This window comes from Desmodus rotundus, chromosome 3, assembly GCF_022682495.2.
Source record: "Desmodus rotundus isolate HL8 chromosome 3, HLdesRot8A.1, whole genome shotgun sequence".
Taxonomy (NCBI): domain Eukaryota; kingdom Metazoa; phylum Chordata; class Mammalia; order Chiroptera; family Phyllostomidae; genus Desmodus; species Desmodus rotundus.
In genome coordinates, this window is record NC_071389.1 from 140,513,784 (window position 1) to 140,528,582 (window position 14,799).

The window sequence follows — 14,799 nt, forward strand, 5'->3', positions numbered from 1 at the left end:
AGAGTTGCCAGATCTTCTGATTTTTCCAGGAAAAATCAAATATCTGATTTAATTGTGAAATTCCTGACTCTCAGATGTTGGCCCAGTTTAAAACAAACAAACAAAACAACACTTAAGTGAGCCTAACAAAGCACATTTGTGGGTGATACTTGTTCTGTGAACTGCCATTTGCAGCGTTTAAACTATCCCAGTTGTTTAGACCATAGAGTGCAATAACTGACGAGTAACCCCACTTACCTGTGTTTGTGCCGTGAAAAGAAGGGCGATTCTCTCAGCAGTTGTAGCAAACCTGCTGAATGGGACTTGCTTGCGCTTCACTCTACTCATTGGCCAGTTATCGTGGGGGTGTTAGCCAACTGCTGCACAACCTCGAGTTTTTTTTAGATTTTGTTGTAGATCGGTCCTCCATCTTTAATTATGGAGGATTTAAGATAGAAGATGGGGAAAATTCAGAGGTGCAGACCCAGGAAGTTGGATTAAAAGAGCCCGTCCACCTGTACCACCCTTCAGATAGAGTGGCAAGTGTCTTTCCCCTACCTTTTGGATTGTGACACATTAATGCATGCTCCCTCCCACCCCACCCTCACATGGTACACTGCCACGTTCTTTTATCCTTTGTGACTCGGGTAAAGCTCCTCTAAACGGCAGATTCCCTGTGCCTGCTTCCCGAGCATCTGCGATTGTTTTAAGAGGGCTGTTACTTCCTCTACCATATCCCTCCAGGCACATGGCGGAACTCTAAACCCTTCCCCAACATCATCTAATTTCCTCTTGTATAAATTTTTTTCCTTACAATCAGATATTGAAATGTTAACTTCCCAAATAAAAGTCTTCAAAACTAGGAAAATAATAGAAAGGTGCTTTAAAGCATAATTTCTGAAAACAGTTTGGTATGCAGACAATTTTTACTTTGCATTGGTCTTTTCTTTCTTTTTTTTTTTTTTTTAAATGGTTGCTTACCTCTGTTTGAGAAACTCTCAGGCTCTTGGAATACTGCAATTAAAAGTCAGCCAACTGAGGTGGAATATTTTCAGTTGGTCTATACAAAAAAGTACCTTCTCTCTTGTGAAGTGTTATCTTCCATAATGTCAGTCCTTTTAGATTAAACTGGGAGTTTAAAACTACAAAACAAATAACGTGGACTCCACTAATTTAGGAGTTATAATAATTTAGAGGTAGTTGGGTAAATTTTGTTGTCTGCATAATCTCTGGGAGCATGTGTACTTGACAAATTAATTACTTAAATCAGGATACATGTTTTGCCCAATTAAAAATGAAAGCGAGTAATTATTTTCAAACTCCATTTCTATAACAAACTCATAGAAAACAATGAATCACTGAATGCAGGTAAGTCTTAGTCAAGACAACCTGTAATTTGTATGAAAAAATACCTGTAGTAGGTAGTATTTGGCAATGTTAGTTTTGTGATCTTGGGCAAACCACTAAAACATCACTGAACCTTTTTTCCTCATCTCTAGAGGCATCATCTCATTATAAAGGTTGTTAAGAAAATCAAATTAAAAGGTTATGTATTATTATCATTCATTTATTGACCTATTCAAGGTCTAGATTCAGATTTTCAAATTTCACTGTTTTTTAACTGTTCTAATTTATTTGGTTGATGGATTCAGAATAATAAAGAAAAGACTTGACACCTAAGGACAAGTGAATTTGTGTATAAAGATGCCCGTAAAACATTTTATAGTATCTTTTTGTCCCCATAATTGAGTTTGTGTTTCTCTTCACAACCTCACTTGTAAGGCATACAAAAAAGCGGGGGGGGGGGGGGGGGGGGGCGGGGAATCTGTGAGAATAGTGGGAATACATTGAATCTACCTTTACACGTCTCAGCTATTTAGATCTAGAAGAGAGGCAAATTGCCTGTGACTCCAACAACAGACAGTGCTAAGTGCAATCACGTCCTTCTGGAATGGCCCTACAAAGTTGATACTACGTAGCTATTGAACAACTCTCATACAGTAAGAAGCTTTTTAAAAAATTACATTTCTGGGAACATGAAGTCACAGTATATTACGTGTGTAGTAGGTAATATGATGCCGTGTTTAATTAGTTGTATTGTAAACAAGTCGAATTTTTCCTGATTTTAAAATTTTCCATTCATTTAAAGACCTGAAGAAAGAAGCTAGAGAGAAAAATATTGTCCATGATTAACGCTGACCTGTCTAGACTTCCGAGTACCTCTCGCATCTAGTCTGAAGTGTTTCTGATTGCAGTACTTAAAAAAGAAGTGATTTTAGAGACAAAGGCCGAACAGGATGTGAGCATTTTTCAAAAATTCTCTTTCTCCGTCTTAAGCAAAAATTAAGTTTTATTTGCTCCTTAGCTTATTTGTTTTCATATTTTTAAAAAAGTAACCACTCATCTAAAATTGCAAGCAGAGTTGGATTATTTGTATTTTTCCCCCAAACCATGCAGTTTAAAAAAAAATGTTGATTATAGTATGCTGTTACAATGCTTATGAGAAGCCTCTCTGTGAAGTGCATTTTAATATTTAGATCAAATAGCAACTGGACTACGTTAATGCCCAGTGGGTAAATGTGTCATTTGAAAGCAGCTGCTGAGCCTTCTCCCTGCTGCTCCAATTAACACGTACAGCACACTTTTCTCAGCGAGAGGCAGTGCATATGGATGAAACCACTTCACTGCTCCTTAGTAGGATATGCAAGAGTGCACAAAGAGTTAATCGATCTGCCCATCGCAAAAGGTAGCTTTCCAAGAACTTTCCCAAGCTCTGAGCTTTGCTAGAAAGGGCGTTAGATTAGGGGGTGGGGTTAGCAGGTCAGAAAAAGTTGGTTTGTCTCTAGCTTTGGTTCAGTCCATTGAGGGGCCTGTTTTCCCCGCCCCTCTCTTCTCCTCCACCCCCGCCCCTCACGATGGAGATACTGGATAGTGAAATTCTAGTGCAGGGACTCCCCTCAGCTGAATCTCTTGAACTTTGTTCCCTTTTGTTTTGAAGCTCTTTGAAGGCAAAAGCTTAACTGTTTATTTTTTTCTGTTTTGTCGTCTTTATCATTTTACTTTCTCCCTCTTTTCCTTTTTTTTTCTTCTTAAATTGCACATTTGACAGTTGACCCAGCAAAGTAAGAAATCTTGTCAAGGCAAACCCCTGTCGCTGTTATTTCTCCATCCCGTGGCTAAAACCTGATCATCGATGGTAGCACAGAGGCAGAGGGAAGGGTAGCACGGCTGGGTCGGTGCAGGGTATTCATGCTCCACCAGCTCCCGGAGCAGCTGGGCTGTCTCAGCTCCGCCGCTGGCTGAGTCGGCTGCGTGGAGAGGGAGAGATGGACCGCTTCCTGGGTTTCGTCAAGCAAATAAGGAGATCTAGGAGAAGAAAGGGGAAAAAGTACCGGCCTGAAGAGGATTACCACGAGGGCTATGAGGATGTCTATTACTACGCCTCAGAGCATTTTCGAAGTAAGCACTTCCTTCCACCCCCTTGTTCCTCCTCGCATGCCCGGGGTAACAATACACCTTGTGTGATGCTTTCATCTTCGGTGCAAAGGTTTCCCAGATAGTGTTCTACGTGCACAGTCTCTAAGTACTGAAGTGCTACATATTGCTTGATTTATTTCAAGAAAAACCATCAGATGGCATGCAGACAATGTACCTAGCCCAGGTCTGTACACATGATTAATATTTTAGGTGCAGTGAATTGATTATGTTACCATTTTAATGAACCATTCAAAAATTATCTTGCAAGCCAATGCAGTAGATGGTTAAATTATGTTCTGTTGGAGTTCTTTAAAAATAACTGTGTTGTCTTTAGAAGAGGGAAGGCTAGATCATTTGGAAGAAATAATTGTTCACATTCAAGTTGATGGTGATGATTAATGCTCTGGATACCAACTTCCCGTCAGTTTTCTGTGATGAATCTGAGGTGTTTATATAAGGAAGTTCACATGCTTTTCTTTGATTCATGTTTATAATTTTGTTAGCAAATTAAGGGAACTCTTATTTGTTGTCAACTAGAAGCAGTGGGACTTGAATAAATAATATATCTATATTAAGACTTTTGTAAATTAGCTTATAAATAGCAGAGAACTAGAGTTTTTCTTGTACTTAGCAGCCCTTTAGTTCCTGGTGAGGTTTAGAGTTGTCCCAATAGGTTTAAAGTGCCCAGAAATGCCCAAGGGCGCAGAGAGGAACAGCTGTGTGCAGAATCACTGGGTTTATGAGATGCCCTAAATGCATAGAACTGATAGTTATATAGAAGCGACATTTACAAAATTAGGAATTATTTTTATTTTCTTGAAGAAGGATCTTTATAAACTTGTATTTCGAGTCTAATTCTCCCTGGCCTTTTCATGTCTATTGTAATATATCCCATCTACAACCTCTGAGTGTTGACCAATAAATAATTTAGGATCCATTTTTGTGGTATAAAAATCCATGAGAATCTGGTCTACATGCCAGAAATTCTGTTGTGATTGATGACAGCTGAGAGTTGAGAATTCATGTGGTGGCAACAACACAATAATGCAAAGTTATAATTCTTTGACATTTGCCTTGATAATATGGCTGTGTGGCTTTTACAGAGTAATCTCTGAGTTTTGGAGATGTTTCTCTTCTATAATGCTTTTACATGAATAATCTGCTGTAATGTAGTGACAGTCTATGTTTCCTAAATTTAGTTTCCATAATATATTCAAGAATTTAAGATTTGTGTCATATCAAGTAATAGTGTCAGCTGGCATGCATAATTCTGAAAACTTGGAGATAAAAAAAAGAAACAGGAACTTTTAATTACGTTATATGCATTGTACAAATTTCTTACAACCAATAAATACAGGGTCTGGCAGAAGTAAGGCTTGCTTGAGTGTGGTTGGTAGGGCACCTGAATGTCTCACATGAGATGGGCAGCAATTTGAACATTTCACCTAAAATGTCACATGGTGTACTTGAGTGTGGTATTGTTATGTTACAGAATTGCATGCTTATGATTTTGTAATAGAAGACTTTTATTACAAAAAAGGGGTGTTATTTGTGCCCGACCCTGTATAATGAATCAAATTTATACCTTCTTGAGTTTGTATTGTGACGTATTCATACATAGAGAAAAAATCTCTTTCAAATGCCTGCATCCTACTAGTTTAGGTAAGAATTTTCAAACAACAGAGATACTTTATAAGTTTACCAAATGTGCCTCTTAGGAGAGAGAAATGTTTGTGGAGGTGGCTATAAAATACCCTGACACCAGAGTTGGGAGAAGGCCACAGCCAAGACAGCAGCCTTTATCCATCGAATGCAGTCAGTCGAAGGGGATCGTGTCTTAACTTCTCTGATCTGTCATGGCCACGCTAAGAATAAGAAGCTAACCAACGAAAGTTATGTGCTTTAGATGCAAAACTGACGTGCTCCCCTGTGATTTATTAGAAAGCCCCCATTATGTAAGATACAGCTTTGTGGAGTTAGATGCCTGTTGAGTTGCCAACTTCAAACTGATGTGGGGTAAACAGAATGTGTCACAGTGGATGCGGACACTTGGGATTTGACATTTCATTAAAAGTTAAGCAGCCAGGGCTTCTGAAGACACGTCGTAAGCCATAGTGACCTCTCAGCGTATCTTTTGGTTTCAGTTTCTAGGCATCTCTGAACTGAGTGGGAGAGACATCCACTTACATTTTACGGCTGTAGAGAATTTGTATTAAAGAGTGAGACTGATCTGTGAAACCAATCCTCTCCAACGGGTAATATGGTTTTAATTCAGTCACATCTGCGGTGTGTCTGTTTTAATTAGTCTTTGGCATAATTTGAAAGTTTATGTCCTGCATTTCTCTAGAAGGCTTAGGAAAACTGTTTTACATTGAGGCTAAAACTTGGTAGAATTCACTGATGACATTCACATCTTAGTTAACGGTACCATTGACAAACCAGAAGAGTCGTTGCGCTTATTTCTCTTCCTACATTGTTTGTTTGTTTGTTGAGAGAAACTTACGGCTCTGCCTTGTCAGTTTATGTAGTGGCTCAGCTCACCGCAAGAACTGTGTACAGATAACAGTGAAAGATCGTGCTAGAAAGACCCTCCCAGAAAGTTCTCCAATAAGTATGTTCTTCCTTTAGAACATTCTCAAGTGCTTGCTGATATCTCACTTTATCCCTAACTAATGTCTCTTCTGTGGTGGATTCTCACTCAGAATTTTGCCATCCTTTCTTCATCTTAAAGACAACGCACTTTATGTTCTCGTGACCTGCAAAAGCCTGGTTAGAATGTCAGGAGACCCTGGGCCTTTGAGAGAGAGGTTAATCTGAAAATAGATGATTTTTCTGTAACTCCATCAAAATTGAGTTTTAGTGACGATGAGGGCAGACTGATTTTAAATCTTCCCTGGTTTTATATTGATATGATGTACGCCATTGTTTGGGGGGTGACCACATTTGATTTTTAAAAATCTGCTTTTGTCTCTCATCTATCCTTTCATAATTCCAGAGTTATGGCTTCTAGAAAAATGTTTTGGGCAAATCCCCAGACTTTTCTGTGTTTTTATTTCCTGAAATATGACAGGAGATGGAATTATTGCTTAAGATATTTCAAGTTCTAGAACTACATAATCTTTATAGTTTTCGTTTTATTCTAAAACAGTTCAGATAAACATATTGGCTAAAGAACTTTTAACTGGGATTTCCACCAAAAAATTCACCTGGATGTCTGGAGGGAATTGTTTTTCTGGCAGGAATTGTGGGTAGGAAGATTTCTGTTCCTTTGAGATAACAATCTATCGTTGAATATTAAGGAGTTTCAGAGAATATTTGTAAACCTACGAAATTCTGAACATGTTGGTAAATTCTAGACCTCATCTTTTATTCAATCTTAGCTGTCAAGAAGCAGCATTTACTCTGAAATTCTCACCTAGATGATTTGTCTGGTATTTTTCCTTAAAAAAAAACAAACAAACTGGTACTGATTACAAAACTGATCCATCAACTTGAATGTAGCAAAGAGCTGGAGAAGGACCTCAGTATTCACTTTTGTTATGTTTGTTGCTTTTATTTCTTTTTCAATAAATACTGTGTTCGAGCAATGGCTTTTTAATGGCTCTGGAAGATAACATTTTGATTAATTTGTGATACAAAAAATAAACCCTCTCACTGTATGTATTTATTTAGCCACACTTGCTAATATTTGAATTATAACACACGTAATATATATTTTATAAGCCCTCTCTCAACACTGTTCATATTCATATTGAAATTCTGAGCTGCCATGGTCGTGCAGGGCAGGGCTATGGAATTACTTGAAAGGGAGGAATTTATCTCTAATGGATAGGAGTGCATGAGCCACTTTCACCTACAGCCCCGGCACCTTGAGCACACGTGTGGTGGCCTTGAATAAGGCACCGAGTTCCCCCATGGGAACCACCCTTCTCAGCTTTCTTCAGGCCTCACGAGGTGAGAGAAAGCTGTGCAGGAAAGCTGCTCAGGGCAGTCATTAGTGACCCATTCACCTTTTCTACTGCCTCCTTTCAGGGAATATGCTTTGGATCTGTGAAAAAAGGTCATGTGTACTTACAAGTGAACGTGGTGTTTGCCTGTTCTGATAGATAGGTGTTCAGCAATAATTGTGGTGTGCCTGTATAAAAGCATCATTAGCTAAGTTACTTGGTTAAACGATGTGTGCATCTAACATGCCTGAGACGTTCAAACTGCATTTTAAGAGGGCTGCTCACTTCCTTTTGCTTCATTGAAAAAGGCCCTGCATTGTTCCTCTTGGACAAAACACATTTCGGTAATAGGTGTGTACAGTGTGAGAATTTTTTGGAATTGGTTGTGGGTAACTAGTTCAAGTAATTTCTTCTCACTAGTTCCTTTAACAGATTTTTTTTTTTGGCATTTCACATAATTGCATACCTTTTCCTTCCCAGAATTGACATCTAATTAGGACACTCTCTCTTGATAAGGGTGCCAGACGACTAGAGTGAGAACTTTTACATGGACTTTGGAAAGATGGCTGATCCCTGCTCCCATGTGTGCAAAAGCTGAACACACCCAGTCGAAGGGGATGTTGCCTTCCTCAGCCCGTGGTTGGGGGGTGGGGGGGTGGTGATAAGGGAAGAGGGGTTGGGAGAGGAAAGGGAGAAATGGAGGGAGAGGGGGCAGCACATTTTATAGGTTATCCTTACCCTCCAAGGTTTACAAGCATAAAAGCCATTTATTTCTATGTTAAAAACAGTGGTCATCGAACTGACAGGTCTTGAATGTGAGACATTCATGGTTTATACCTTACCTGTACTAAGTTTGAGTCAAGAAATCCCAAACGAATTAGAAGACATATCAGTTATGTAGGAGAGAAAACATGCTTGTTTTATGAAAAATACTGCTTATCTTTCTTTCCTAAGAATTGCTTTCCGCCTGTAGTATAGCTGTTTTGTTGAAAATTGATTGGCTAACATGTTCCATTTTTCTGGGGTATGTTGTGCCACCAGTGTTATTATCTCAAGCTTGGAATAATTTAAAGAAACATTCAAGTTGAAAGTGACCTCAGAATCCAACCTAACTTTTTTTAGTGAATAAACTGGGATACAAGCAAGTTCAGTGACTTAGGCAAGCCCCCAATGATCCTCGCAGAAGGCAGACCTCCGGCTAGAGCCTGGTCCTCCATCCCTTATCCCACGCTCGCCTTTTACTTTCAGTTGTCTAATTGCTCTTCCAGTATTTACGGACCAGATCCATCTATGTAGGAATATAACTGTTAATTTCCCTCCTAGGAGGCTTTATTCTTTAGAGCAGTAGGTCATCTTATCTTAAACTAAACTCTTGAAGAAAAGCTAACTTCTAATATAATGTTCCAAGTCCAATGAACATGATGTCTTATTTATAGATGATGGTAATGGCGGCGCTTGCCAGTGACTCAGAAAACCAGCTACCAGTATTTTCTGTGTCACCTCCTATTTGCCCTGGGGTTTGCAAATACAGCCTCTTGGTCAATGCCTATCCCTTCAGGGGACTTAGAATGGCATAGTTCTATCAGAGAATCTTAGAATTAAGAAGAGTCTTCTAGTTCAGTTAGGAAGGCCTGCTGCTGAGTCCAGGAAGTTCTTCCGCAGCATCCCTGATAAATGGGCATCCCACTTTCCTTGAAGTCTCCCAGTACGATCACATTCCCTTCCAGGCAAGGCAAACCACTGAACAAACCTACATCTCTTTAAAAGTGTTTGAATTATATATTCATTTGTTTGCATATTTCAACAAATATAATATATTCTCAGAATTTTATCTAGACCCAAATAAATATAGACTCTATTAGATTTAGTGTGAAATAAGATGTCGTGCCTCCACTCTATTCACATTATTTTTTCACCAATGTAACATATGGTATGTGGAGGTGAGTAATTCCTTCAATGCTATTTTTGTTTTAACTACACAAACCCAGAAGTGCTTGGAATGGGATTTGGCCCACATCCATGTGATAATTTTTCTTTTTTCCTTAAAAAAATTTTATTTCTAAGAAGTTACCAAACTTTCCATTTATTTAATGAAAAACACATAGTGCTTTCTGTTTGTGTAATGTGGTGAACATCTATATGTCTACCCCAAAACTCTTATTTTTTTCCTTGGGAAGGGCAATCTCATATTTAAAATGCCCCTGTGTCCACTCCAGTTTGGTCGTCACTGATTGATCAAAACTAACATAATTATATTACACCATTTCCTTGGCTATGGTGGTTGATCTAGCAATGGACACATAAACCAAGCTGGGTCAGTTGAGTGCTCCTCTGGGAACTTGCAAATTCAACTCAATGCCCTCTACCAAATGGGAAAAGAAAGTCTAGAATGGGAGAGAATCCAGGCAGCACAGAAAAGAGATGAGATGAAAGATAGGAGACCCCCCCAGTTTTGGAGTCATAGTCCCAATCCTTGAGGTCTCTAGGGCCACCCAAACTGAACATCACCTAGATGGAAATAATCAGAACTGGGATTGAAACTCAGATGGGCTAGTTTCTAGTCTGATAGTATGGGTAATTTTTTTTTAATTTAGAAAATATGATTATTGGGTATTTTCATTTGATAGAAGAAATAAGTACTAGAGATGGAAGCTAGATTTTTTTCTAGCCTCCAAAAATGTAATTTGCTTTTTCTGGATAAAAAATATTTTATTGTTATTGTATTACAGTTGTCCCATTTTCGCCCTCCTTTGCCCTCCTCCGCCCTCCTCTGCCCAGCCCACCCCCTGCCACTCCCACAGTCAATCCCCCCACTGTTGTTTGAGACTAAGGAACTATGTGACTTCAGATGTCTCACTTGGATCTCTATGCTTCTTCAGTTTCTTATTCATGAAATTAGGGCCCTATATTCCAGCGCAGGATGATAAAGACCCTGAGAGAGGAATCAGTAATAGGTTGAGCCAGAGAGCTCTATCTCTCAGGACAGCACACAGCCGAAGCAGCTGGAGGAAGGAGAGAGCCAGTGGGCACATGTGAGCAGATTTCTCTTAGCAGCACGATGGCTGTGTATTTAATGCTCTGGGTTCTCGCTTTGCCTTCATAGTTGAATCTTGTTTTAGAGGGGGCCTTGCAACTCCCCTCCCACATCTCCCCAGAGTTCTGCCACTAGTATCTACAGCTGCATGAAAGAAGATTTGGAGACATACAAGACAATTCTTTCCAATCAGAATGCTCCCCAAAACTATGTGCTTTGAAATACATGTACAGGACAGTGAGACCCCCAAAAGGGCATGTGTGGTAAGCATGGGCACATGCACACACACACGCATTCACACACACACTGATTTATGTAGCTATTTGTTAGATAAAAAACAACACCCATTCTTCCTTGTAAGTTGGCATCAATTTCTCCCAGCGGCCGCTGTGTTATGCTAGTTATGGATGTGGGGCCTGGATGAGATTGCCTGAGTTGGAATCCTGGCTCTCTCCTTTAATAGACATGTGACCGTGACAAACAGATTTGCCTGTGCCTCAGTTTCCTCGTCTGTGAAACTGGGTTGGTCACTAAATACCTCACCAGGGTTTTGTGAACTAAATGTCATAGTACAGCACTTAGTGCCTGACACACAGGGAGCACTGAGCAAATGTTGGTAGAAGAAAGCCTTATTCATAAAGGCACTGAGTAAGCATGTCGGGTACTTATGAATGGCAGGCAAAGGAGCTTAAATTCTTTGTTTAGGCACCAAAGCACTCCTGTAGGTTTTTTTAGTAGGGGCACAACCAGAAAAAAAAGCTGTACTTTAGAAAGATTACTGTGGGAGTGGTGTATAAAAGGGATTAGAGGGGGAAACATAAGTAATAGAGCAGATATGGCACTTGTGGGAAAACACAGGTGTAAACAGAAGGAATATATTCGACCTACTGAGTTTGAGTCACCAAGAAGATGTCCAAGGAGAATTGTTAGGAGGCAGCTTTAAAGGTAGAAGCTGGAATTACGGTGAGGGTAGAGGACCCATGAGATTTGCAAGCCATGCGTACAGACTGGAGGGATGAATCCTGGGACTAGATGAACTTGGTGAGGGGGACTTCCTGCTTAGTCCAGTGCTGGCGCCAAACCAGGAAAAGGGATAATACATGCCGTTCCCATGATGTAATTAATAGAACTTCAACAGGTAGAGGAATCAACTGTGTGAATACCTTAATAAGGGAATTTGTAATGAGTACTGAATTGATTGTTCCTTTGATTAATTTCTTATAATGATGATATAGCAGGTTAAATGGGGATTGATTATGTGAAGGGAAATGCAACTCAAATAGGTGTTAGGATTTAAAAGTTGGGGTTTTTTTATTCATGTTGTACATTCAGTTGTGGTGTCCTAGAGATAAAGCTACTTCAAATGAGTTTAGAAAAATAGGGACTCGTGCATGCTACAACATGGAACAACCTCAAAAATATGCTGAGTGAAAAAAGGCCAGACTCAAAGGCCATCTACTGATGCAAATAAGCACAAGGCTTCTTTACGGGACGGTGAAAAGGCTCTAAAAGTGTGGTGATGGTTTCACAACTCTGTAAACTGACTTAAAAACCATTAAGTGTTTTTTTTTTAAGGTGGAGGGATAGGCACTCAAATGACTATGTGCAAAGTTTTGTCTGTTTTTTGTCGTATGTATGCATGTACATATGTATGTATTTATTTATAGCAGCTCCCAAGTGGGCACTCAGGTTTTTGTCTCCACTATGGAATACCCTGTGCATTTGCTCAGTCAAGAAGTACTTATTAAGTACCAACTCAGGAAAAAAAAAGTCTCAATAAAGTGTGGAATACAGAATGATTCACCATGATGCCAGAGGGAAATATTCCCAGTGGTATTTTAGAATATATAATAGAATTGATTTTATGCTTTTTTAAATTTGAAGTGTTAGAATTCTACCCCAGTATCTCCTTAACTGTATCATAAGCTTAGAGACAAAATGCTTTTCTGAAGCATCGAACCATATAGAACTGAGTTCTTTGGATCTGTGGGTTTAAACTAAATATCAACAGTTTAGTCTATGGATGTGGATAAGTTAAATTGAACTTCAGTTAATATACTAAACCTTCAAAGATTTCTGTTCTAGAAACTGAACTCCAAATATTATGAGCGTGTGGCTAAACGAATTCTTTATAATTAATAATATTTAAAATATATGATAGAGTATAAAACTCACACTTTCTTCTTAATTCCATGCCCTGTGAAGAATAGGGAGACTCAATTTATGGTAAGCATCCCACCATCTTTATCCATCCAGCAACTACTTGATGATACCCACCAGGTGTCAGGCATCATTCTAGGTGCTGGAGATAGAGGGGTACACAAGACAGAGAAGGTCTTTGCCCCACTGGAACCGGGGATCTAACAGGGAAACAGAAAATAAAAAAGTAGTGTTGAGTTCAGTGGAGAAAATCAGATCAAAGTTACAGGACATAGTGTCAGAGAAAGGGGCATTTCAGCTAAGGTGATCCTTCTTTGGGAGAGAGACGTTTGAGCTGACCCTGACTGAGGAGACAGAGGCACTGTGTGAAGATTTGCATAGGAGGCCAGGGCATTACACCCTCAGGAGTTAGAAATGTAGTTATTCATTTTAATACAATATTTGCGTTGACTTCTTCTGACTGGGCTGTTTCCTTAAAGTCCATTTATAAAATCAGTTGTTTGGAATTCCGAATGCATTTCTCCTAAAAAAAAATGCAGATTTCAAGCCCGGTCTGACCATAAATGCATTTGCAAAATTTCAGTAATCGGTAAAGTGTGGCTGTGACAAAAAAGAGGAATAGTTATCGCAGAAAACCTTTACTTTGCTGAAAAAGAGAGGGCTCTGGTTGCCCTTCATATGGTATATATGGTAGTTTTCATCTGCCAGGTTAAGTGTTGCTTAAAGTAACGATGGTTTGGGGGGGGGGATGAAAAAATTGCTCGTTCTACCTTCAGATTAGTATAAGTGTGCCATGATCTTTTTTACACTTGGACTCTAAAACTTCACTTGAGCACAGTTCTTACATATGGCTAGTTAAAAGTGTGCTTGCCATGTAATCAGAGGATCCTAAAATGTATGATTGTTTTATAGTTTCTCGTTTGTTTGTTTTTTGTAGGGCACAAATATATTATGCTTTTTCCTAGTATTTGAAAATCACCATACTGTAGAGACTCTCAATGACTTGTGCATTTTGTAAGAAAGATTGTACGTCAAGGAAATTTTTTCCAGAGAGTGAGCAAAGTTGTACAACCGCTGCATCACTGTGCTTCACAGAGAAATGCTTATTATTTTACTAGCAGTAGATAACCAGGGCATTTTATATTGCTTGTTGGAAAACGAAGTTGTTTTCTAGATTAGTTACTGTTTGTTAGATATGATTCTGAGGGTTAATCTTTTAATTTATAAAAAACCTAGTGTAAGATTTTAAAAAATATTTCTGTTTTCTGATGACTTTCCAAACTTCTTTTCAGGAGATATATCTGAACAACATATTTGAAAATTATGCCTAATTTTAGTACAGTGGCCTGCATTTTGTGAAAACAGGGGCTTCTAATTACTACTGAGCTGGTCTTATGTTTTCTTGTTGTTTTTCTGCTGCTGGCTATGTGTGATTCATGAATTTGCACGTGCAGGAAATAACATTTGATTTGTGAAGCCCCATTTTTTAGGTAAAACTAGGCACGTGTCAAACGTAAGCAGTAAAGAATGTGCAGCCAACAGCGGCATCTTGCTGAGTCTAGAAACTAGATGTAGGTTAACGAATAACTACAGTGGAGAGTTTAGAAATGACTGCAGTCCGGGTTAACACGTGTTTTTGTAAATTGTGATTGGCATGTGAAAAAACTAATTTCTGTAAGCATTTTGATGATATGAATAGGAACTTACACTTTGAAAATACTTTGCTCAGTACATTTCATCCTGACTAGAATCATATCACTTTTAAGGGAGCAGCTGTCAAAATTTAGGGTGAAAACTACAGGGGCTCACAGTCAGTTATAAATTTCTACTTTATGGATTTACAGTGGTCTTTCAGATTGAAGTAGAGTTGGGGAATTCCCAACACTGGAGAAGTATTGTTTGTGGCCGCTTTATCTACCACTACCAAGTTCTCAGGATTTATACGGACGAGCATCGCTTCCATTTTTAAAAATCCCAAAGCTTTTTGTGTAATGGTGTTTTTAGGATCATTTGGAAGATGATCAGGCATACAAGGAATCTTAAAGCTAAGGAAAACTATTGGGATCTTCCAATCCAGCCCTTTGATTTTATATATGATTTTTATAACAACATAGTAATTTGCTCAGTAATTGTTTTTAAGGCTTAAAGAGAGAGAATATCTAACTCAGGATTGCAGAGTCAGCTAACAATGGAACTGACATA

General features: G+C 38.9%; 1 protein-coding gene across 6 annotated transcripts in view; it reads left to right on the top strand.

Moving 5' to 3' along the window:
* The window catches only part of GRIP1 (glutamate receptor interacting protein 1), a 649,796-nt gene that overhangs the window by 257,664 nt on the left and 377,333 nt on the right, over positions 1-14,799 (top strand). For 4 of the 6 annotated variants that reach the window (XM_045184613.3, XM_045184614.3, XM_045184616.3 and 1 more), the window contains exon 1: positions 2,988-3,438. The exons of the other annotated variants lie outside the window; for them this stretch is intronic. In XM_045184613.3, the coding sequence (XP_045040548.1) occupies positions 3,306-3,438 (133 nt within the window). In that variant the 5' untranslated portion in view covers positions 2,988-3,305. Of the gene's footprint in view, positions 1-2,987; positions 3,439-14,799 lie in introns of those variants that run through there. 6 annotated transcript variants of the gene reach the window in all.